General features: G+C 36.2%; 1 protein-coding gene across 1 annotated transcript; it reads right to left on the reverse strand.

Annotated features, from left to right (window-relative positions):
* Positions 1 to 2,288: 2,288 nt before the first annotated feature.
* Positions 2,289 to 25,134, reverse strand: Klp61F (Kinesin-like protein at 61F). Its single transcript, XM_073077001.1, has 20 exons — positions 24,906 to 25,134; positions 22,880 to 23,027; positions 17,698 to 17,847; positions 16,979 to 17,197; positions 16,502 to 16,590; positions 15,877 to 16,125; positions 15,220 to 15,473; positions 14,451 to 14,680; positions 13,833 to 13,996; positions 12,880 to 13,019; positions 11,949 to 12,040; positions 11,125 to 11,328; positions 10,391 to 10,558; positions 9,292 to 9,673; positions 8,173 to 8,288; positions 7,504 to 7,635; positions 6,501 to 6,723; positions 5,921 to 6,033; positions 5,230 to 5,403; positions 2,289 to 4,286 (listed from the first exon to the last, which is right to left on the reverse strand). The coding sequence occupies exons 1-20, from the start codon at positions 24,968 to 24,970 to the stop codon at positions 4,167 to 4,169; spliced, it is 3,432 nt and encodes a 1,143-aa protein (XP_072933102.1). The 5' UTR covers positions 24,971 to 25,134; the 3' UTR covers positions 2,289 to 4,166.
* Positions 25,135 to 25,639: the final 505 nt, after the last annotated feature.

Here is a 25,639-nt window from a genome sequence, read left to right on the forward strand (position 1 = left end):
AACGGAACCCTATTACTAAGACTTCGCTGTCTGTCCGTCTGTCACAGGGCTATATCTCCGTAACCGTAATAGATAGACACACGATTTTTTACAGAGGATGCATAACGGTGGCCGCTATAACAACAAACATTAAAAATAAAATAAAGTTGAATATTAAAGGGGGTCTCCATACATCAAACCGGCATTTTTCGCCATTTTCCGATCTAACTGTTAAACCGTACTAGGAAGACGGTTGAAATTTTTACAATCCGTTTACTATAACTGGTATTATAATAAATAAGAAGGTAACAAACAAGAACCATAAAACATATTGTAATACAGTTATTTTAATTTTATTATACGTTGTTTACGTATCATTCATCATCACCCCAACGCCATCTACTGTTGTTTCATATAACTAAGTATTGTTGAAAATAATCAAATGAATAAAAACAATGAACATTTGGTGTTATGGAAGCCTCCATGTGCGAGTTCGACTCGTACTTGGCGAATTTTTATTTATAATGTATAGGAGTAGCAGACGTACATACATTCCGCCTGATGGGAAGTAGCTACTGCCGCCCATAGACATCTGTAATCAACCTCAGATAAAATTAGATTCTTACTTGTAGTCGGCCGCAGATGTGTCATTACCCTTTAGGACTACTCTAGAATGCCGCTTAATATTTCTTATAGTCGATTTAATATTTGTTTTAAAATAATCATAAAAACTGTTATTTGGTGATTTACTTAGTAGCCTAAAAATACTAATTTAAAAGTTACGTACTCGTATTTCAATATAATTATGAAGCATAAACAGTAAAAAATATAAATAAAACAATAAAGTTGTCTTAGATAATTTTATTACAATTATTTATATTATAAATTGTATTAAATATTCGCGCACACAACACAGTGCATACAATCTAATTATACTAATAGCATACAAAATATATCAAAAGATTACAATACGGTATTGGAAAATAGAAGTCTTATTTTACAAAAAAATGTTTATATATTATAAAATTAATGTAAGGCCATGATAAAACACAAGACACTGAAGGTAATAGTTTAATAGTAATAATTAGCATAGTGTTTGTTTGTGTAGTTCACGCCAAACTTCTAGTCGCTCTGAAGTTGCGCGCAAATGTAGTCAGAGAATGAATGCGGTTGAACACAACTAGTCTGATTCATAATTAGGTGTTCAAAATGTACCTATCAAGAAAATACGTTTCAAATGGTAGTTTCTCATTTTTGACAATATTAAATTAATACAACAATAATAAAATAATAATCTAAAAAAATTAAGATCAATTCACATTTTCTAATATTTATATTACCTCAATTTCGTTCCATACAGTAATAATAATAAAAACAAGGTTTATGGTAGAAAATTAAAATGTGATAATGGTAACACAATCGGAACCAGAACATTTCTTGTGCCGTCATTTTTAAGTTTCGTAGCTGACGTTATTCATTTTCGTGATTGTAATTGAACTCGAATGTATTATCGTTTTCATAGCGCGTTTGTTAAATTGTAAATAATTATAAAGTTTTCGTTTTATGTTGAGTTTGTTAAAGTTTTTGTTTCTTGTTAATTTTGACAGTGACATTTGTTTGTTTACATTTTGGACACCTAATTATGAATCAGACTATACAAACACATATTCCATAGCAACAATAAGTGCATACTAATTGCGCTATGTGCCCGTGGACGAGAGCAAGGGAGTGCCGGTTCGCTGTCTTCGTCCCGCTAATATCTACAATTTACTATGGCGACGTGACTCGTTTCTTTAATCGGAGCAGACTAGCAGTTTGGCGCGGACGTTGTTAAAATTGCTTAGTTGTCCAATGTAATAGGAGACGTAGCGCACCTGGGCGGAAAGTCAAATGTTCGTATATAATACGTATTTTATATAGCGAGTTTTAAAAAGCGCTTTGTGCGCCGACGGGCATGTTTAGTCTTCAGGGTCGGCAAAATTTTATTTAGAACGAATTATTTTCGCCGACAAATTGCAAGATGTGGTCCTTTCCACATTTCAGAGATTATTAAGTTTTTATACCTTTATTTACTCGTAATCTTTACTATCCCTACTATTGTTATAAATCCGAAAGTAACTCTGTCTGTCTGTCTGGTTGTCTTTTCTTCACGCCTAAACCACTGAACCGATTTTAATAAAATTTTGTACAAAAATAGTCTGAGACCCGAGAAAGGACATAGGGTAGTTTTTTTATCCCGGAAATCCCACGGGAACTAGGGATGGCGATCTACCCGGGCGGTGCGAACCCACGCTACGCCCGTAGATTACTAGTTTTGACAGCATACGTCACCAGAATTACGATATTTTATATTAAAACAAAGAAATTAGTTGACTCATACCATACATGCCTTACTGTTAGAGCAAGAAACGAATAATAATAATTATAATATAGGCGGTTTGCACACGGTATTGTAAAACTACTATTTACTATATAATGTAAACAAATGTATAAACCGCCTTATAAAGTTAATTTAAAACATGCATCTTTTTATCCAATTAATTACATCTATTTTTCTTATAATACTTTTAAAAACTATATTTAGGTGCTTCTATTTCGAAGTAGTGTGCGTTTTAGAAATAAATTATATATTTTTTTTCAACTTATAAAAAAATGATTTGTGTTTTTTAAACCGTCCGAACTAAAAGTGCTACAAACGGAGAACTATAATGGTGTACAAAATGTTATTTGGTGAAACCATAGATTAGTAAAGATACTTCGCCGCCTTGAAATTGAATGAAACCACAAACGGCTTATTAGTAATTTCTTTTTTTTTAATTCTTGACAAATAAAAACATTTTTAGAGAAAAATTACGAATAAATAACTAATACTGCGTAATTTACATAATAAATAAATAATTATTTCAAATATTTTAGCACGGAGACGTGGTAAAACTTTTTAACGCAACTATTTCAATTCTCAAAACTGGGTACATTTTCTTGTTAGGAGTGAGTGATCTTTACTAATCTCTGGGTGAAACATACCAATCATCAATACTTATGAATATTTCGTGTGATCAATTTTTGTAAAAAATACGATAAAGAAATAAAAGGATATTTTGAAATTAAATTTAGATAACTTGAATTGGAAGATGTCGATGTGTATTTCTGATAAGTAAAAAGCTTTTTGGTGGGTAACAGATTATAATAGATAAAGACTTATATTACAGCAACGAGGGAGGGATACGAATGCTTACAGTTCACATGTGTATTACATTTTTAATAGTTAGCAGACTAAAGTAAAAAATTAGTTACGTTGCTCCAAAATTTACTATTTGGGAACTAAAGTTGATATTTTGTATAATCCTTACTAATATTATAAATCCGAAAGTATCTCTGTCTGTCTGTCTGTTTGTCTCTTCTTCACGCCTGAACCACTGAACCGATTTTAAAGAAATTTTGTACAAAGATAGTCTGAGACCCGAGAATATCCTGTCCTAGGATAGTTTTTATCCCAGAAATCCCACGGGAACTAGGGATTGCGATCTAAGATCGATTAATCGGAGAATCGATCTTTTGGACCAAAAATTCGATTATTTTAATCAATATTACTAAGGATTGAATCGTTAACGCATTTGATCAAGCAAAGTTACAAATTTAACGAAGGTACGAATTTTCAGTTTTATGTATGTTAAGTACGTCAAATTATTTTCTTTTAAACGCGGGCGAAGCCGCGGGCAAAAACTAGTTCAACATAGATTCGTGCTAAAAAATTACATTCGTGGAGAATGGACGAGCATCGTCGCGAGTACCGAAAACAAACGACTAGGTTATTTACACACATATTCGAGCATATTCATGTGCACTCTGCGAGTATCTAAGCCTGACATAACATAATGTTTTTTTCTGACATTTTTTCATGGATATAGTCTTAATAATTGTTTAACAGATTCATGCCATTAGTAATAACCAATCTATCCAATCATTGCCTACCAAATTTGACATATTTCGCCTATCAAAATACCTAACAGGCGTAATTGAGTAAATTTAAAATCCTATGTTCCGAAATATATTATTCGAAACTGAATCAAGTTGTTATTTCATGTAGGCCTTAGGCTTATAGGCCTAGAGGTCCCCGTAAGTCAAAACCATTGACACTAAAAATTCTAGTAAAATTAAAAATTACTTATAACCCATTTTGGTTTGGGTCAGTTGTCATTTCTTTCTATGAGTGGTTTTTTGTGTGACGCCGGTGCCGGGAGTTTTGACGGCTTCTTGAACGACATGGAACGGTTGGCGTTCTCCTTGCCAGACTGCTCCTGTTGACGCTGGAATCGTAAAAGGTGGTTTGAAGATGGTAGAATCTTTTTTGGTTTGCTTACGAAGGCACAATTATCATATTTTAATAATAAAAGGATTTGACATGAAATGAAATATATTTATTTTGCATAAGCTTGTGGAGGTGTTTACAAATTTAAGTTACAATATTTTTTCTCATAATAATAAATAAATAATAATAAATAAATAAACGCTTTCTACACTCACAGCCCCACACTAGGATTCCCTGTGTCGTGGGTGCCATGGACACACACATAGACAAATACACAAACACCCAGACCCAGAAACAGAAATCTAAATTCATCATTTAGATATCTGTCTGGCCGGGGATCGAACCCGGGACCCTTTGCGCGTCAGACCGGTCTCATACTACTACCGAATCGGAATGTGACCTCAACTGAAAATGTACTTCGATTGGGAAGGTTACATCTATATCTAGCACTTTTTTTAGGTTTTCCTTTTGGTAGAAAGGGTTTAATCCCAAACTTAGTCAGTATCAACACCCTTCCACTGATATCGGTGATGAGTACAGATGTTCCTGGGCGGCAGTAATCACTTACCATTAGGTGGATTCCATTCTCCCTTGTCACTTCAATCTCATTACTGATTTGAACAGTATTTTATTTTATTTTTTTTATTTTATTTATTAACAAAATCCACAGCTCTTAAAGTATTGTACAATCTTCATGCTTAATCTACTAACAGCCAATTAAGGTTTTACATTTTATGATTATTTCAAATAAAGTATGGTAATCATACTAATTACTATCATCAAACAATTATTTTTTTATTCTAACAAGCTAAATAATGTTCAAAAGGAAATACTCAGCTACGAACAGCTTAGCTTTCTTATACTTGATTGTAAGGAACTTTGTTGGATTTTTTTATATATTAATTGTACAAAATTGATTAGAAATATATGCTTAAACTCACCCGTCTCACATATATATCGGTCTCGGAGGTACACTTGGTTATGGGCATCTTGTCCAGGGTTGTAGGACCGCTGGGTGGTGATGGAGCTGCGAAGGCCACAGCGGAGTCGTCTGATGCTGAGGAGTCTGTATCACTAGCTCGGGACTCTCCTTCCGCCTCCACTACTATGCAGTCCTGGGGGTAGATTTGAAGATGATTAAGTTATTGTTTTGAGCGTGATTAAACTTTTTACAAAGATTCAGTATATAATAACGTTAATAATAGGCGTGGTGGATCGGTAATCATACCTAGACCTGGCTAAGGTTACCTAGACCTAGAAGAAAAATCTAAATTATTTATATATTGTATATTCGATTTTGTGTGCCCATGGCTCCTAGAACACAGGGAGTTCTATCTAGTGTGTGTTGTCAAGCGTCTTTAATATCATAAAATGTAATTCGACTCTGGCGACAACACCGCTACACACACACACCTATTCCTGCATAATAACAACAGTGTTAAGTGCTGATCTGTACCGGTTTGAAGAGTGTGGTATATTTACCGAGGCTTCTAGCTTAGTCTTCAGAGGATGCGGCGCATATGTGGCTGACCACAATTGGAAACTAATGTTATCTGGGGTTGGTTACAGACCTCCATGAGTATCAGAAATATATATGGCGAACAATTTTAAAATGTAAATATTCATACTCACATCGTCAGAACTGTTCTGCCTCAGCGCCCGGTATCGAGCCAGTACCCGCTCGTGCGGCGAGGTGGCGGCCAGCACCCGCGGGTAGCGGTACGAACACCGCACTGGGGTTTGACCTGAAATAAAAAGTGTAATAATTAAATACTAATATTACCTCAGTGATCCGAATTACCACGTAGAAAATTTGATGATTTTATATAAACAAGATCGAGGCTATTAAATAATAAAAAGAACAGAGTAAATTTGAGTAGCGTCAGGACAGAAGTTGGATACAACCAATTCATAAATTTTGTATAAAAATCTATAGTAATTCAGTCTATTAACTATGAATTTGGCCAAAGCCGTGAGATTCTTTATCTTCTTACTATTAAAAGGGATCCATGCCCAGCAGTGGGACAATAGAGGAGTCCTGTTTTACTCTGAGAGGAGACCTATGCCCCCTTGGCATAGTAATGGGATCTCTTTTTACTCTAAAGAGGACATGTGCCCAGTTAGGACAGTAAGATGTATTAGGATAGCAGTCTGTTTTTACTCGAAAAGAGCTCTGCAGTTGCACACTAAAAGATTGATGTTGAAAACTCACCAGAAGGAGAATACACAGCATACTCCTTATTCAAGCACTGCCCCTCTATCTCAGCGAGGCGCCCCACCTCCTGCCGCACTCCGGCGTACAGCTGCTCTAAGTCCCTCTGTACCGCGCCCAGGCTCTGGGTCTGGGTGTTCTGGTGGGAGCTGGCTGATGCCGCCAGGGCAGATGTCGTGGATGATAGGGATGATAGCTGATGGATTGATGATGTGCTGTTTTCCTGTAAACAAGAAAAGTCACGAAAGGATGAGTTAAGGTTAAGTTAAGGTTAGTTGTGATAGAATAAAAAAAGTCGTGGACGTCGCTGCAATGTTTTGACCGCTAAATTAAAGAAAGGCGCAAGAAATTAAATACGTTTTGTTTTTTCAAAAAGTCCAATATTGTAATAAAAAACATATTTTAACTTGCGTTATAGATAGCTAACAAAAACGTTAAATTGTAGATTGGACACCATACTTCAATTACACATATTGTTTCTTTTCCATTTCTTAAATTTACATTATAAACTTATTTCTAAACTGTCTATTTTACTATGGTAAATGACCGTTTAAAATTTCGTTTTGGCATCATTTCATTTTACTTTTACCACAAATACTAATTATTAAAAATAACGATTACACATCTCTATATTTAAGTATTTGATAATATTATTCTATTTAAGTTTTCTTTTTATTTCATAAATAAAAAGATACTTTTCTATAATATAGGAGTAGCAGACGAGCCTGCAGTCCACCAGGTGGTAAGTGGCTACTGCCGCCCATGGTCACTTTTAATCAACCCCAGATAAGATTAGTTTCCTACATAAAGTACACAGATACGCCGATACCGATGTGGACTAAGCTGGAACGCCTCGGTAGAGTATGTCTTCTTTACCACACCCTTTAAACCAGAACACAGCAGCGCTTAACACTGCTGTTATTAGGCAGATATAGATGTGGCGGTGGTGCCGCCGGAGTCGAACCACAAAGGGTTCTACCACTTTTAATCATATCATACTTACATTAACATGATTCACAACGATGTCCACAGTTCTCTGGCAGTTCTGTACGATGGCGCCGATCATTCTGTCCGTGCTGTCCGTCACTTGTTTCATTGACTCGTCGTTTGTCATTATTAGTTTTTGACTCTCCTCCTGTAAAATATTGATTGCGATATTAATATATATATATATTAGATTTTTTAAATTTATTTTTTACAAATATAAGCTATTTTAAATGGAGCGGGATTCGAAACTCAAAAAAATATTTTTAACAGCTCTCTTGCTATATATAAGCCACTAGCTGACCCGGCAAAAATTTGTACCGGTTCAAAAACTATCTATCAAATATATTTCATATAAAATATAGCCTATATTACTCGTGGATAATGTAGCTTTCGAATGGTGAAAGAATTTTTAGAATCGGTCCAGAAGTTTTTGAGCCTATTTATCACAATCAAAGAAACAAACAAAGTTTTCCTCTTTATAATATTAGTTTATAGTATACATAAAAGTGAATTAGAAGGTCAAAAATATGTAAAAAATTCTATAACTTTATAAAACGGTGTTTTCAAATGCCTTTTTAACGTTTATTGTAGTAAAAAGATATTGATTTTCCTCACAAACTGTTAAATTATAGAATAACTATAAAATTATTATTTATACAAATGTGATATGTTATAAAAGACTCACTTGCACATAACACTGACTCTGCTGAAGTTCATTCAAGAGATGTGTCTTAACATTTTCTACTACTTTGAGCGCGTTCTCACTGAGCGCTTCCACGTCACTAGTAATTGCGTTGCTACCTGAAAACATTATAATTTATTTTTATTTTTATTTTGATGTGAAACATCTATAGCCGCACGTAAAACCGATTTCTGGCGTGGCGTATTTAGTTCCTATCACAATATGTACTTTTCTGCATATTACTTTTACAAAATAATGTCGATGTTTCACATCTGCCAGGCGTCCCGTGACGGCTCACATTTTTTTTTTATAATATAGGAGTAGCAGACGAGCATGCAGTCCACCTGATGCTAAGTGGCTACTGCCGCAAATGGACATCTGTAATCAACCCCAGATAGGATTACATATTCCTACCTGAGGTCGGCTACAGATGCACCACTACCCCTGAGGACTAAGCTGGAACGCCTCGGAAAAGTACGTCTCTCTTACCACACCCTTCAAACCGGAACACAGCAGCGTCTAACACTGCTGTTATAAGGCAGAAATAGGTGTGGCGGTGGTACCGCCGGAGTCGAACCACAAATGGTTCTACCACCTTCGATTATAATATATTAATATATAACTAGAAACTAAAAATGGGCAGTCCATCTGTTATTAAATCGTTTTTGATGCCTATGCCAAATACAGCCTAGGTCAATAATAAATACGGTTATAAGGCACAAGTCTCTGTGGTTTGACTCCGGACGCACCATCGCCACACCCTTCTGCCTGATAACAGTAGTTTTAAGCGCTGCTGTGTTATGGTATGGAGGGTATGGTAAGGAAGAAATAATTTTCCGAGGCATTCCAGATTAGACTTCAGGAGTAGCACGACTGTGGCCGACCTCAGGTAAGACTCTAATTAAGAGTTTATCTGGGTTTGATTACAGATGCCCATTGGTAGCAGTACCCACATACCATCAGGTGGAATGCATGATCATTTGCCATTCCTATATAATTAAACTATTATAAGACCAAAAAAATGGGCGGCTTAACGTGTTGCCGCATACGAGCCACGAAGTATTATTTTAATTCAAACTATATTGTAGTTACAAATAAATAATTGTCAATAATATTGCCTACCTCTTTCACACTCCACCACAAACGTATTAACATCCTGTAGATTATCCTCTGCTTCTTTTATATTCTGCTTCAAGTCTTCCGCCGCTACTTCTGTGCTGTTCTCATTCTCTCTCAACAAAGAGTTCAACCACTCCAACTGCTTATTCGTTCTCTCTTCAAACAACACTCTCTGTGATTCTATGTTCTCTAATCGTCTTCTTAGCTTATCTTCTAGAAGTCTCCGTTCGGTGGTCACGTGTCGTTCTATGCGTTCTTCTAGTATTCTCCTTTCCTCTGCGATCCATTCTTCTAATCTTCTCTCTGTTTCTGTTCTTTCTGCTTCGACTTCTTCTATTTGCTGCGCGAGGCGCCTGTCTGTGTCTTCTTTGTCGGCGATTATTGACTGTAAAGTTATTTGACATCATTAAAATAGTTCACATGACATGAAATGACATGAGAAAAAAAAGAGTGTTTCCATACTTAGGGCAAAAAAAATTAATTTATACCTATTGTTTTCATATGTGTGTGAGTCAATTTGCAAATTTCATTAATAGGAATTATTGTTTATTATTAAAACAAGACTTTGTCGAGTAGAAAATAGCTATCACTAATTCTAGAGCTTCGCAAATGCATTCATGGCCTAAGTCAGGACAATAAAGATAAAAATCGCCTACTTCCCCAAAGCCTCTCACTCCCACTAGGATTCCCTGTATCGTGGGTGCTATAGACACACATTTCTGCCTTATAACAACAGTGTTAGGCGCTGCTGTGTTCCGTTTTGAAGGGTGTGGTAAGGGAGGCAGACTTTTCCGAGGCGTTCCAGCTTAGTCCTCGGGGGTAGCGGCGCCGGTCTGTGGCCGACCTCAGGTAGGAATATCTATCCTATCTGGGGTTGATTACAGATGTCCATGGTCGGCAGGAGCCACTTACCATCAGGTGGCAGGATGCTCGTCTGCTACTCCTATTATAAAAAAATAAAACAGAAATTTAAATTCATCATTTAGATATCTGTTTGACCGTCGGTCGAACCCGGGACTCTGCGCGTCAGACCTGTATGGTGACCGCTCCGCTACGTAGGTCGTAATACTTTACAAGTGTCGTTCATAAGTATGATACTCACATCAATCTTCTCTCTAACATCAGCACAGTGCTGTGCGTAGTGGCCACGTCTGACGTCACACTGCCTTTGTGCTGTCAGAGCGTGCTGGGCGATTCCTCCCTCCATACGCTGTCGGAACGCCTCGTGTGCCGCGCGGAGAGTACACAGCTTCGATGATACTGTGGTACGCTGAAATGCAATCACAGTATGATATTGGAATACATATAATGTCTACTAGGAGAATATAATGGGGAAGAAATACAGGGTTAAGGAAAGGAAAATTTTCGAATAGATATAATGAATCAACTTATTACTCTTGATAATAATTATAATATCTTCACAAATTCTATCCTTTTCGTCAATTTATAAATAAGATGTCTATATTATACTGTGTTATTTAACCATATAGAAGCGTATTTCATATGATTAATTGCAACAAAACTATACCAAAAGCTAGGTTGAATAAAAACATGAATTTAGTTTGACTGAATATAATCTATACCTACCAGTAAATCTTCAACTCTAATTCAACATTTAGGTACTCACGATCAATCCACCGATAAACTCGCCAAACTTTGACGAATATTCAAGTAGAACAGGAATATAAACATGTAATCATTTGATTCGTGTCAAAATATCTATTCGTCATGAACAACAGACAAGCAAACAAGTTATCTACATACGTATTCGCTTATTCGTTTGTGCTTGTCCATTATCTAAATTTTGCGTAAAACTTTGTCCTATTTACCACTTACCCATTGATCCAAAAATCCCGCCAAATCAGCGCACACATCAATATCCCCGCTCCGTTGTAAGCACGCCACAACACAGTTAGAGAACTTGTTTAGTGCCTCCTCTATACTGTTGCTGCGCGATTGCATTGCTGTGTGTATGTCAGATTGTTGTTGTTGTGCTTGCGACGAGATGTTGTTGTACGCTTCGGCCTTTAGTGCTGACATCTGGGATGAGTAAAATTTATTTTAGTAAAAAACTAAATTATTACTCTTTCAATAAGCACTTTAAAATTAAACTGCTAATCCGCTTTGAAGTTGTTGCGAGCAGATGTAGTCATAAAATTTGCTATGGCGACGCGATTCATTTCTATATTCAGAGCGGACTAACAGTTTTACGCGGACTATAACAACTGACAGGTTCGAAACTTGCTGTAACATGATTTTAATACTAACTTGATTACTCTCATTCTCTATTATTAATACTATTATAATTACTCTCATTATTAATAGTCAATCTATCCACTCTTTTACCTACTAAAGACAAAATTTGACCTTTCAGACTACTACAAATGGATAAATTTATAAAACACCTCTTAATAGTATGTCATTATATAAAACACTTATTTTGTCATAATTATTTCGATATTTGTTAGACACTGTCAAAGACTGCTTCTCACCTGAGTAATCCACCTACTTAAATGCTACAAGCTACACATTAAAAGCAAATTAAGTGTGTTTGTAAGTGTAAATTAAGTAAATTTGCTATGGCGATGCGATTCAGTTCTATATTCAGAGCAAACTAGCAGTTTTACGCGAACTATAACAAATTAATTAAGGATGTTTACCTTGTTCATCATATCCATTGCTGCTTGCGCTAACTGGTCAAGTATCTGTTTGTTTTCAGCGTAACTCTGAGTACTGTTCACTGTGAAACTTTCTGAAATAAAAGAAATGAATTGAATAACTATCGTCACTGAAGAGCCTTAAAGTTTTATAGGCAAAGGGGCTTCTTTGCGTGTTAGACTTTTAGCCTTTCAAATGATATCAAAATAATAATAATGATATCAAATACTAAAAATGCTCTATTTACTAAAGTCTAAATTCGAACTCAGCATAAGTCAAATAGTGGTAGTGATTTCAATCGTTTTTTTAAATCCCTATTTAAGAAGAAAGAAAGAAAGAAAGAAAATAATTTATTCGGCAAAAAATATACAAGAAACATAGATATAAAATTGCATACAAAAACTTCTGACCGAAAAGGTCTTCACTCAGCTTTAATGTTTCATTTTAATTGCTAAGCAAAGATACTGTTGGACAAATTTAATTGTTTTAAGTTCAAATAAATTTTATTCAGTTCAAATATAATTGTTAAAAAATTACAAAATACGAGAAACAAGCAATTAATATGCTCAAAATTCTTATATAATGATTTTTTTTAAATTCTCATCAAAACTTAAATTCTACATATCAACTCTCATATATCAGCAGTGATAGCTTAGTGGCTAAGAAACTCGGCCTTTATTTGGTCCGAGGTTCAAATTCCAGGCACGCATCTCTGATTTTTCAAAGTTATGTGCATATTTTAAATTAATTGGTGAATGAAAACATCGTGAGGAAACCTGCATATCTGAGAGATTTATAAAAAAAAATCTCAAATGTATGTGAAGTCTACCAACTTTGCCAGCGCGGTGGACTATGGCCTAATCCTTCTCACTATGAGAGAAGACCCGTGCCCAGCAGTGGTACAGTAATGGGTTGATGATGATATCAACTCACCGAGTGCAGTCTGTATGCCACCAATGGAGCTGGTGAGAGCGCTCACGTAGTTGTCGAGGCCGGTGGTGATGTTGTCGCGATGCTGGGCCGCAATGTCTCTGTAGGTCTTCGTTATTTCTAAGTTCGTTGACTCTATACTCCTGGAAACAGATTCATGTAAATAGTTTAACAGTTGTAGAGTTGAACTGTGATCACCACCAATCTAACCAAATCTAATTATGGCCATAATGCCACCACACCTGGTGTTTACATTACAAATTAGATTTTTTGTAGTTGAGGCTGAGTTAGGGAACGTACCCATACTATGTGACCCATTTAGGGGGGGGGGGGGGGGGGGAAGTCTTTAAAATGTTACGCTAAATCACAGGAGCTTGGGGGGCTTAGATTTTTGTCACGTAGTCAAATTAATCGAGAGAAATCTCGAAAAATATTAAAAAATAGGTCACGTAGTATGGGTACGTTCCCTTACAGTTTTTAAGGTGGTAGAACCATTCGTGATTTGACTCAGGAATAATGACCGCAACAGCAATTTTTTGCCTTCTAACAGTAGGGGTAAGCTTTCTTTTTGGTTTGAAGGGTGTAGTACGAGGCATATACTTATGTAAGGCGTTCCATTATAGTCCCCAGGGATATTACGCCTGTTAGACGTCAAACAGAACTTTAATCTTTATTTGAGGTTCATTACAGATCTACATGGATATGGCGTAGACCCTTACGATTAAGTGCACAGCATATTCGTCTGCTTTCCGTACTTTTGTTTTTGCAGTCCTAAATTGGGTGAGTAGTAGTTTTGTCATCCCAAATTGAAAAAGATTTAGGACATTATTTTAACTATTCACTAAGTATTAAATAGAATGCTTTCTTAGTGACAAATAGGGACTTTAAGGCATCCAATGACGAGATGGATACGATGTACAGATATGGATTATACATATAAAAGGTTGTAGACTCACTTGCGTTTATCCACAGAGTCGTGTAGTTTACTAGCGGCGGTGGCGGCCGCGTCGGCGGCAGCTAGCAGTTCCTTCGCTTGTGCTGCCAACTGCTGCTCTGTCTCCTGTTGCTTAGAGACCAGGTAGCGTGTCTCCTCGTAGTGCAGTTGTGTTGTTTTCAACATCTGGGGAGCGAAGAGTTAAGTTGATGAAGCTATATGTAGATAGATTTACATGTCGACTAATACGTCATGGCAGAAGGGAAAATAGGTTTTCAGAAGTATTGCGTATGTATGAATATGCACACAATGTTATATCACAATTTGGTTATCAAAAATGTTATTATTATATCATATGTCACACCATAGTGGTTATATAATAGTTGATTGTGATTTAGTTTTAGGCTCAATTCCTACTTAATAAATTAATACAAAACATTAATGACTTACATGCAGACAAATCTGTAATAATATTCCTATGTTATGTTATGTTTTTACTTTTGTATTAACAATTGAATTTAAAAGAATAATTAAAAAAGGTTTCATAATGTATAATAATATCAGATATGAAATTTATTTGAACGATTGAACAATAGTGACGACTTTTTTGAACTAATCAAGAACATAAGTTAATCCTCACATTGCTCGTATTAGCCAGCTTAGTCTCCGTCGAGCTGAGCTTGTGCACCGTGCTGTTGAGCTGCTCGTCCCGCTGTTGGAGCTGTCTGTTGAGCTCCCCGAACACAGCCTCCATGCGATCTCGCTCCTCCTCCATAGCTCGCTTCTTGAGTAGCAACTCTTGGATCTCCTTACGTTGCTCCTCTTGTTTTAAGGTCATCTCGGTGAAGGTTTCGTTGGCGAGGTAGACACCTGTGGAATAAAGTGTATTAGGCATAATTATTTTGAGATCTACAGCTTTTTTATACTCATGACTACATACTAGAACTTTTCATGCCGTGGGTTCCATTGACGCACACCACGATTGCGCAAGCAAACCCAGAACAAAGCAAAACCAGAGCCAAAACAGAAATCTAAATTTATTATTTGGTCTGGAAACTAGAACCAAGGACTCCGCGTGTCAGACAGTTATGCTGACCGCTTCACCACATAGGTCATCTAATAGATATAATGGATCTCAGGCCACATAGCAAATATTTTTTATGTAGACAAACTTAACAATATTATAAGGTATTGTAATTATAATAATAAGTCAAATAGACATATGAAAAGGAAATTAGGTACCATAACATATCTAACTAACAATATCAATACTTCAATACATCACCAATTTTGAAATACATGGTTCTTTTTTTATTTGCACAAAGCACTTTAGAAACTTCAAAAATCGCTTGAAGATTTCTAATTAGCAGGAACATCTTTCGCTGAAGTACTTATTTAATATTACTAACCATTCTTATCCCTAGCAGCCTGCAAGTCCCGCTTAAGCCTATCAATCTCCTCAGCATATTCCTTCAGTATAGCCTTCTTGGTCATCTTCTGGTTGACTTCTGGCTTATTTTGGATATTCTTGGCTCGATTAGCGTACTCCAGGGTGCTCATTGTCTCTTCTAGATCCTTGTGGCCAGGGGATATGGTCGCTATGATTGAGGTCTTGGTGCGACCACCGAGAGACTCTTGGAGGATGCGAGTGAGTTTTGACTCCCTGTGAAAATACAATAAAATTTTTTGGTAAATTTGTCGTGCAATTTCTTGTTATAATATTGAAATAGAAAATATGCAGTACGTAATTAGTGATAGCCTAGTGGTTAAGAAACTCTGCTTCTCATTAAATAAATTTAAAACCATCATACACATATTCTTATCATCTAACCATACCGCTGGCACCACTATCACATCTATTCTTGGTTTACATGGAAATTTAAATGTTCGCGTGTTATGGTTACTACCACCAGTACAAGTAAAGCAGTACTCAAAATTAGAAATTTGTTTCAACAATTTTTTTTTGGTCATAGATTAACCTCCTTAGTAAGACATCTTCATATAGACAAGAGGTCAATTAAAGTGATTCTTTAAATGTGACTCAATAGAAACGGCCAAAACGTTACCTGTAGGGTATGTGAGGGTGTCGTTCCACCAACGCCGTGATGACTCTACCCAGAGTCAGCAGCGATTGATTGATGTTGACACACTCGCGAGCCCGCTCGCGCTTGGCCGGGTTGTCGGAGCCCGCCTTACTGATGTTCTCCGAGCCGGCCAGGTCCACCAGGTTCAGTTTGCCGATCTTAACCAACTCCTCGCCTTCAGGACTGTTCTCCTTCATGTGGACCACGATCGTGAAGACTGTGTGGGAGCGGCTGGGGAGGAATTACGTTAGTAAGTTACAAATTAATTACAACGCTCTTATTCGCAACTCTGGAGTCAATCATGTATTAGCTCCAATTTGGTAATCTAGGGTGCCATAAGTATAAGGTAAGCTCTAAGAGGGGAAAAACAGTACTTTACTCTATATTTTTGCAAAATGTAATAGGGTCTAATTCTACTTTACCAAAGAATAGGGGAGAGGAAATTTTTCCTACTTTTGATACAGGCAAAGGTTATAAAGAAACAAAATCTGCTTACAGTTATGTAAGCTAATATATATGTATTATTTTATGTATGTAAATATTTATTAAAATGACCTGTCTCAGGTTTTCAATTTTATAAATCTATGAATTATAATGCGCCAAGTACCTGGATTGTGCGTTCATGAGGGTAGATGCCACCCTCTTTCTCTCCTGCCCTTGCGCCATAATTTTATATACCTCCGTTTTGTTGTATACCTGAAAATATAGGAAAACATTATATTTGTATTTATTTACTGATATAAACTTATTTTTTATACCCATAACTAATCAACATCTTTCTTAATACTTGACTTCATTTAACTAAGTGAATCTAATGCATAATTAAAATAAATTAATTAAAAGATCATACTTTGTAAACTTAGGATTAAACCTATTTCACAACAATCTGTTACCAATATGGAGGATGATATATATTTTAAACCATACAATATAAAATAATATACCATAGTACATATTGCTAGCAGATTATTGCGACAATATTTTTTTCCTGATTTTATATCATGGTTTCCACAAAGTATTGACTAAACTGATACAATTAATTCTAATCACATATTGCTCTCATAAAGTGATAAACAATACATACAGTAATCTCCTCCAGCCCGTTGACAATATTCGACCCCTTGCGGGTGACATCTTCATAGATCCTCAGCTTAGAGTTGTCCTCCGAGGAGGAGAGCAGGTCAAACAGCTCCTCGTTATAAAGCTCGAGGTAGGACACGCGCACCGTGTACTCAGTGTTCGATATGCGGAGCTCATCAAACAACTGGCTTAAGGCTCTTGGTATTATGCCCGCTAGAGGATCCTGAGAATATAAGGAGAGGATTTAAAAACCACATATTAAATGTCTTATTTTTTTAATACACATGTAATTATTAAGAAATTTACACAATTATCTAAATGTGAACATGCGGGTGAGTAATTGTTATTGACAATTAGTAGAATGTGTAGGTGTTGACGAATCAAAAGTAGTAATATATGGGTTTTTTTCTAAATTAAAGTAGTGACTGAACAAACATACTACTTGATGAGCTGCTACTGCTCATGGACATCAACTGATGTAAGTGATGTAACTGAGGTAACTACCTCATCAATTTAAATTACATTGAATTGACTCCTCTGAAGAGTAGTCAGACACAAGTAGATCAATCGTCAATCAATGTAATCAATTGATGATTCTAATCAATGTTATCATCATTTGATACCTACTTGCTTAAACATGGAATTACAACTCCTGTAGTAGCTGCATAATATCAAGACAACTTCACAATTATCTCTTATTTTCAAAAAAATAACAAAACTTACATTCTGCCAAGTAGTCTCACTGGACGAGCTCTCCCCCACCATAGTGTGGGTCTTCCCGGTGCCAGTCTGCCCATACGCAAACACAGTACAGTTGTAGCCATTGAGAACCTCTTCAATCAGAGGACTCACCACCTCTTGGTACACTTCCACCTGGAAGGTACGAAGGGAGATTAGAGAAAGAGCAAGTCATATAAAATCATATAGATCTGGCGAGTAGGAATATTATAAAATAACACATGATGGTCTAGTTATGTAGATAAGGGATCTCAGGGACCTGATATTTTTAAAGTAAGGCAAATTAGAAATTAATTCTTTGCTTTGAAGGTGAAAACCCTGGGCATGTAGGTTTCTTCACAATATTATCCATACTGTGAAGAAACCTACATGCCCGGGATTTTTCCACTGCATCCTGAACAAATAATAAATAGAAATCTTAATCTTATGAATTTATTTAAAACAATACATCCATCAATTTTTATGAATATGTGTGCATATTATGGGAATCTTGGTGTAGAACTTTTTTTTTTTTTTTTTTTTTACTTATGTTCTTTATGCGATCTGTTTCTTGTGAACATTCAGCATAGGGTTACGGATTTATATGTTTGACTTGGGGGGCAGTCAGTCCAGCGACATACGCCCCTTGTGTTTATCATTCCCTACAAATCTCTAGGGGACTTTCTTTTCAGCCTTTTGAATGTTGAGGTGTTATTCATTAAGTGTTTAGTCAGTCTATTTGGATGGTTTTCTATTCTATTCCTGTAGGATTTCATTGAGTGCTTGATCTCTTCTTGGACTGTTCTGATTTGAAGGTCGTGGTGTAATTGTTGGTTTGTTATAAACCATGGAGCGTCTGTAATGATCCTTAGCATTTTAGACTGAAACCTCTGGAGTATTTCAAGGTTGGAGTTGGCGGCTGTGCCCCAGAGTTGGATTCCGTAAGTCCAGATTGGTTTAAGGATACACTTGTATATTAGGAGTTTTTTTTCCATTAACAGTTGTGACTTTTTTCCAAGCATCCAATACATTTTCCTCAATTGGATTCCCAGTGCTTTTCGCTTGGTGAAGATGTGTTTCCTCCAGGTGAGACGGCGATCAAGATAAAGTCCAAGGTCACGGGGGGACACGTTTCGCGTCGCGTTGTAAAGGTTACCTGAACTGACTTTGTTTCGTTTGCTTTTATCCGCCAGGTAGTTAGCCAATCTGTGATGCTGTTTAGAGAGCGCTGTAACATGTTACTTGCTTGTGCTGGTTCATCATGGGCAGTTAAGGCCGCGGTGTCATCGGCAAAAGTACCTATTACGACGCCATCTGTTGTTGGTAAGTCTGCAGTGAAGATTAGGTATAGGATGGGGCCAAGCACACTTCCTTGTGGTACCCCCGCATGGGCTCTGTGCAGTTTGGATATTTGTTCACCCTGTTTGACGTAAAAAAATCTGTCAGACAGATACGATTTTAGTGAAATGTAATAGTTTATTGGGAGGTGTTTTTTTATTTTGTACAATAAACCTGTGTGCCAAACTTTATCAAAGGCCTGTGATATGTCGAGAAATGCTGCACAGCAATATTTCTTATTTTCGAAACCCTTGTGTATTTCTTCTACTAGTCTATGTACCTGTTCAATAGTCCCATGTTTTTTTCTGAAGCCAAATTGGTGGTCGGGTATGATCTTATTTTGTATGATTACGGTGTTTAGTCGCTTTAGAAAAAGTATTTCCATTACTTTTGACAGGATAGGCAGTAAGCTGATCGGTCTGTAGGAAGATGCATCTTCAGGTGCTTTACCAGGTTTAAGAATCATTTTAATTTCAGCTACTTTCCATTGCGGAGGGAAGATACCTCTGGTCATTATGCAGTTGAATAGGAGCGTCAGAAAGCGTATTGCTATTTCGGGTAGTTCGCGCAGTATCTTTGCAGTAATTAGATCGTATCCCGGGGCCTTATTCTGTTTTAGGTTTTTAATTGTTTCTATCACCTCACACTTCTTAATCTTTTCAATTGGCAGGTCAAGTTGGTAAGGTTGATCAAGAAAGTCACTGATTTCGTCACTATTGGTTTCCGATGGGTTTGGTACAAAGACATCAGCTAGATGAGAGGCAAAGGCTTCCCCTTTCTCTAAGTCGGTTTTTGCCCAGGATCCGTCTTTTCTGCGTATCGGCGGATTGGTAGCAGTAGGTCTTTTGAGTCTCTGGGTGGCTTTCCAAAGAGAATAGTCACTAGCAGCCGTAGCTTCCAGATTACGTAGATGGTTCTGTACATTTCCGTTTCTTTCTGTTGCAATAAGTTTTTTAAGTTTTGTTGTTAGGTAGTTCAATCGTGTTTTGTCTCTGTTGTATCTGGTTATTTGCCATAATTTACGGGCCTGTCTTTTTTCTGCTACTAGTTCACGGATGGACTTTGAGCATTCTGGTTCTGTGTGTTTCTTAATAGCTGGAGTGCTCTCCCAAGCGGCATTTTGGACGCATTCGTTGAAATGTTCAACAGCTGCCATGAAGTCAGTTTCTGTTTTAATAGACAGGTTGGTATTAATCTTAGATTCCACTATGGAGCGGAACTTGTCCCAATTAGTCCTGCGGTCATATAGCCTTACTGTGGGTTTAACGCGTGTATATTTCAGAGATACCTCTAGCAGAACTACGCTATGATCAGATGAGAGCTCTTGTAAGGAAGTACATTTGAAACAATTAGTAGGAATCCCCTTTACAACACTAAAGTCTACCAAGTCTGGGACTTTTTTTGGGTCGGTGGGCCAGTAAGTTGGTTCTCCATTCGATATTGTGTTCAGGTGTAGGTCATTTATAGCGGCCTGTAGTTGCCGTCCTTTGGGGGTTGTTAGGCGAGAGCCCCATAGAGAGTTTTTGGAGTTGTAGTCTCCACCTGCTATAAACCTTGGTCCTAGGGTTTTGAAGAAGTCGATATATTCTTCTTTTTTGATCACATGTTTTGGAGGGGAATATAGTGCGGTGATAGTCAAATGTCCTCGCCAATCTTCAACAACAATGCTTGTGGCTTGTATCTTAGGAGTTCTAAATGGTTCGGTCTCATGGTGTCTTATATTACTCTTGATGAGAATCGCTGATCCTCCATGTGCCGTACAGTCTGGATGCATGGTTTGGTAGAATTTGTAGTTGTTGATTTTGAGGTAGTTTTTATTTGTGAAATGAGTTTCTGACACTAGCAGGATGTCAATTTTGTTTATTTTCAGAAATGTCTCCACTTCTGGGACATGTTGTGAGAGCCCATTTGCATTCCAAAGGGCTATTTTTAATGGACTGAATTTGTTAGTTTGGTCATGATTTCCATTAGGAGATTTGTCATTGTGCTTAATTGCTGCATTAGTTGTGACATAGTATTCAAGATTACTTTCATGTCATTGTTGTTGGTTTTGACTTCTATTGCTTCATTTGGGTTTGGTTTGTTAGTAGGTAGCGGTGGATGTAGAGATTTATTGCATATTAATGCTTGCTTGTATGGTGGTTGGTCTTGTTGTCCAGTGGTAGTTTCTGCGTGGTTTGAATGGTTTACGGGGCGCGTTTTCTGACGATGTTTTGCTGGATGGGTAGGGTATTTGATTTTTTGTAGCTCCTTGTATACTGTGCAGCCCTTATAGTTTGCTGGATGGTTGCCATCACACAGTATACATTTTACTGAGTCTGATCTTTCTTTGCGTTCGCATTTTGAAGATGCATGATCTCCCGCGCATTTTATACATTTGGGCTGCCTATAACAATATTTTTTTGTGTGTCCATATTGTTGGCAATTGCTACATTGAGGAATTTCTCGTTTAGGTCTTGGTGGTTCGAAAGTAACTCTACAGTGTAGAAGACTTTTGATGTTGTAAATGTCTTTATTATTGTTATTTGATTCCACTTCTATGAAGTGCATCGGTAGTGATTTTTTTGTAATTCTTTGTTTGACATTCCAGATGTTAGTAACTTTATGTCCTTGCATTTCTAATTCAGCTTTTATTTCTTCTGTGTCTGTAGAGGGGTGAAGGTTTTTGAGTACTACTTTGAAACAGCGGTCTTGTTTGGGTCTGTAAGTATAGAATTCTGTGTTTTTTTCTTGCAAATTTTTAACTATTTTTATATAAGATTCAGTAGACTTGGGCTGTATTCTAACTTGGTCGTTACGAAGAATTTTTACTTCATAGTTGTCGGCTGCTACCTCATCAAGCATTTTTAGCAGTGGTTGGATAATGCTGACCCGATCAACATATATGGGTGGGGCTTTAGCAGGTTTTTCAACGGTGTCAGTGGTTTGTTCTGTTTGCGTGTCAACGCTTAGGTCGGAGAACCTATTTGAGGTTGGTATTGGTTGGCTTAGCCAGTAAGTGTCAAGTTTCTTTTGTTTAAAGGCTTGATTTCCTTCAGGACTTTCCCGTTGTCTTTTTCTTTCAGGCGCTGTTTTCCATTGATCGCCGTCAGCTGTTTTAATGATTTCCAAGTCCATATTGGCTGGCGTGATGTTATCCAGATTACTCAGTGACTGTGTCCTAGTCTTGATAAAGAATGATTTGTGGAAAATCTGTTGAGTTAGTGTGTTACTTTGGGTTTCTTTAGGTTGAGAAGAGAGAGGTTTTTGTTTTTCATTATTATTATCCATATCCATTTTGTTCCCACGAGTAGGGTCGATTATAACAGGTCGCACATAGGGTGACGCCCATTCCCATGTGAAGGCACTATACAACAATGTGAGCCAGGTCCATTGAGGTTGGCGCTCGCGACTGATAACCCATCAGCCATTCATCCTTTTGACACGTTTCCCATCGTAGGATTCGGGTGAATTTTTATAGAGGCTTTCTACCTCTTGGCTCGGGCGGCTAAGCCAGAGCCCCCGATTTCGCTTGGGACAGTGCGAAGTTGCGGGTTGCATAGGTCATTTCCTTGGTGTAGAACTAAGGTAAAAATCTTTTGTTTTAACCTGATTGCAGAGGATAATGTTTTTCGAGTATGTATGAATGTGTCAATCTATGGCAAGCCCTCCAGCCCAATAGGCTTGACGGATTTTCAAATATGAGGTGTTGTTTAATTTGTATATATTTTTTTAATTACAAATTTTTTGTAACATTGAAATAGGTAGTCGAATCCCCATGAACAAAACACCTGGTAGCTACAAAATGAAGTAAAATTTCTGTAATGTACAATAATATGTAATTGCATATTATCATAGTCATATCTCTTACCTGCTTAGCAGTTGGGTGGAAGGCCCTGTCGAAGGTGAACCGCTTGGTGTGCGAGGTCTGCTGCGACTGGCGGACCACCACCTCGCGACCGTTCACCACTTCCACCACGCCCAGAGACTTTATGTCGCGCTCGCGTTGGTTTAGCGGTCTGGAATATATTTATAATCTAAGATTAACTATTAATAATTATATACTTTTTATTTGCCTTGACTTAGGATGTGTCATGTATATATTAAAAATTTAAGATTATCTTACTTTTTTCAAACCAAATCAAATCAAATTTATTTTTGAAATGCTTAAGAAACATATTTTAACAATATAATTGTATACATTTGTCATCACTGATATACAAAATTATTATAAAGTTAAAGTATTAATTATTATTATTTAAATACAAAAAAAAATCAGCAATTGGTTACAGATATATATAATGTACTTGACTGATTACATAAATCTATATATTAATACTTCCTTGGGTATACATGCAAGTATACAAGCAAATAATGCTTATAAAACTTCATTATATAAAACTATGTACAATATGACTTGCTAAAACCAACTTAAAGGGTGTGTTATGTGTCCGAGTTAAGTTTAGTTTTATTGAGTCCATAATATTGTAATATATTGCAAATATATCTGCGGCAGTAATAATAGACTTCACATAGAACACAAAGAGCATTTTCTGTAAGCCATTGGCTATATAACCAAGTCAACTACATGTTATCTGGACATGAATCATATTGCACAGACCACAATATGAAATGCAGGAAAAATAAGTTTGCATAATTTTATATGATTAAACAAAATATTTTATACAGCAATTAAAAAAAGGTTTTTTTCGAATACACATCATAGTTATTTGTGTGAGCATTTTGGAAACAATTTTTTTATAAGATTGAAGTTGTAGATGAGTAAGTATTCCAAGATGGTAAGTGGTTACTGCAGCTGATAGACGACAAAAGTTTTATGGTACATAATATGTACCATAAAACTGTATTTCAAGGCTTGAAGGACCAAAAAACTGTAGTGTGTGTGTACAGTTATGAGGGGTGAGGTCTACTTTTTAGTTGATTTTATCATAAAAGCGTGTTTTTTAGTTTTTTTAACTATAATTATTTTAATTGCATGTATAAAATATTTTGTTTAATCATATAAAATTATGCAAACTTATTTTATGGTACATAAAACTGTAGTGTGTGTGTTAATATAGGGCTGGGCAAATATAAATTATCCAACATCTACTTCTACACCTTTCTACCAAACCACAAACTGATTTCGTGCTATAAGTAGTAACAGCAGTGGCACCACCCTTTCAAACTCTAAATTTAAGTGTGTTCCACAGTCCTATTAATCAACACTTATAAAAGTTGTGAAAGAATTTATGTAGATTAGCACAACAGCTCTACAGCAGATAAATGGCTATGAGTCATAAGGTGTGTCTTAAAGTTGAACCTCTATGACTAAATAATACCTAAGTTTAGGAGTCACAAAGTTGAAATTATAAACAATTTATATAAACTACATAGTACAAAGAAGCAATCATTATTTCTAATACATAAAGGTGTATCACAACATTAGGTTCACACACAACATTCAGTACAAAATGTTGAACTCCTATTAGGAATACTTTTAGAAGGTTATTGGTGTCACAAATAGTCTATTAAAATACCTATTCATGTGACTACTCATTGTATAATTGAACAAGGATGCATTTCAGATAATAGTTTGAATTAAATGTAATCATTTTAAGTTTTTAAATTGAATAATTTATACTTAATATTTTAATTCTGGTATCTAGCGTTACTTCTTAGGGGCTTACATCGAAATTACTACATTTTTGGTGCACTAGATATCTCCAACAACAAATCTACAACGCCACGACAAATTTATCAAGTTTGTCAAGAAAGACCTTAAACTTAGAAAGAATTCTGTTTACATATAATAGAAAATAGATTAAATAGGTTTATTTTATGTGTTAAATTACGTTTATTGCTTGTGATTTCGTAATCTGAAAGCAAACGGTTACCTCAGCCGCACGAAAACTTGGATGTTTTGATTCTTGTCCTTCCTGCATCCTTTTTCAGAAGCCATGTCGGCACAACACACATAAAATAAATCACAAAATAATTGTCCACGATAATTGTACTGTTTTTAACACACAATCTTGTAAAAACTCATCAATAATTACAAAAATAGCAATAATTTACTCAGTGATTGAGTGTTTGGCTAACGGACGTTACAATTCAATCGTTCAAACAAAATTCAAATTTGAAGGCTTGTCGATGTTGCCATGATAGCTGATTTGGTCTATTTTCGGATAATCGTACTAATCATTAAGCAATACAAAAATAATAAATCATTTATCTTATAATATCATGATAAAACATAAAACTGAATAAAAATAAATAATACTAAAAACATTTCGCTTTAAAATTTGTATTAAATTAGTTGTCTGGCTTCGTCAATACAGCGCCATCTTGCAGAATTTTATATAAACGTTTTTATTTTGACATATGAAAACAGATGGCGCTGTACACTTTTATAGCCTAACGCTAGCAGTGACATCTATCAGGCGCAAAACAAAACTATTATTAGTTTTCTCGATGAAAAACCAGATGGAGCAAGTAAACCTAATCCTATTTCGATGGCGGACTCTAGTTTTTTATTTCATGTATGCTATAAATCTTATAGGTTTGCAGATTTTCTCATTGTGATAAGTAATTCCTTAAGTGATACATAATTTATAATAAGCACATAACT

This window comes from Epargyreus clarus, unplaced genomic scaffold, assembly GCF_041222505.1.
Source record: "Epargyreus clarus isolate Ecla_fem2 unplaced genomic scaffold, WU_Ecla_fem_2.2 ptg000010l, whole genome shotgun sequence".
Taxonomy (NCBI): domain Eukaryota; kingdom Metazoa; phylum Arthropoda; class Insecta; order Lepidoptera; family Hesperiidae; genus Epargyreus; species Epargyreus clarus.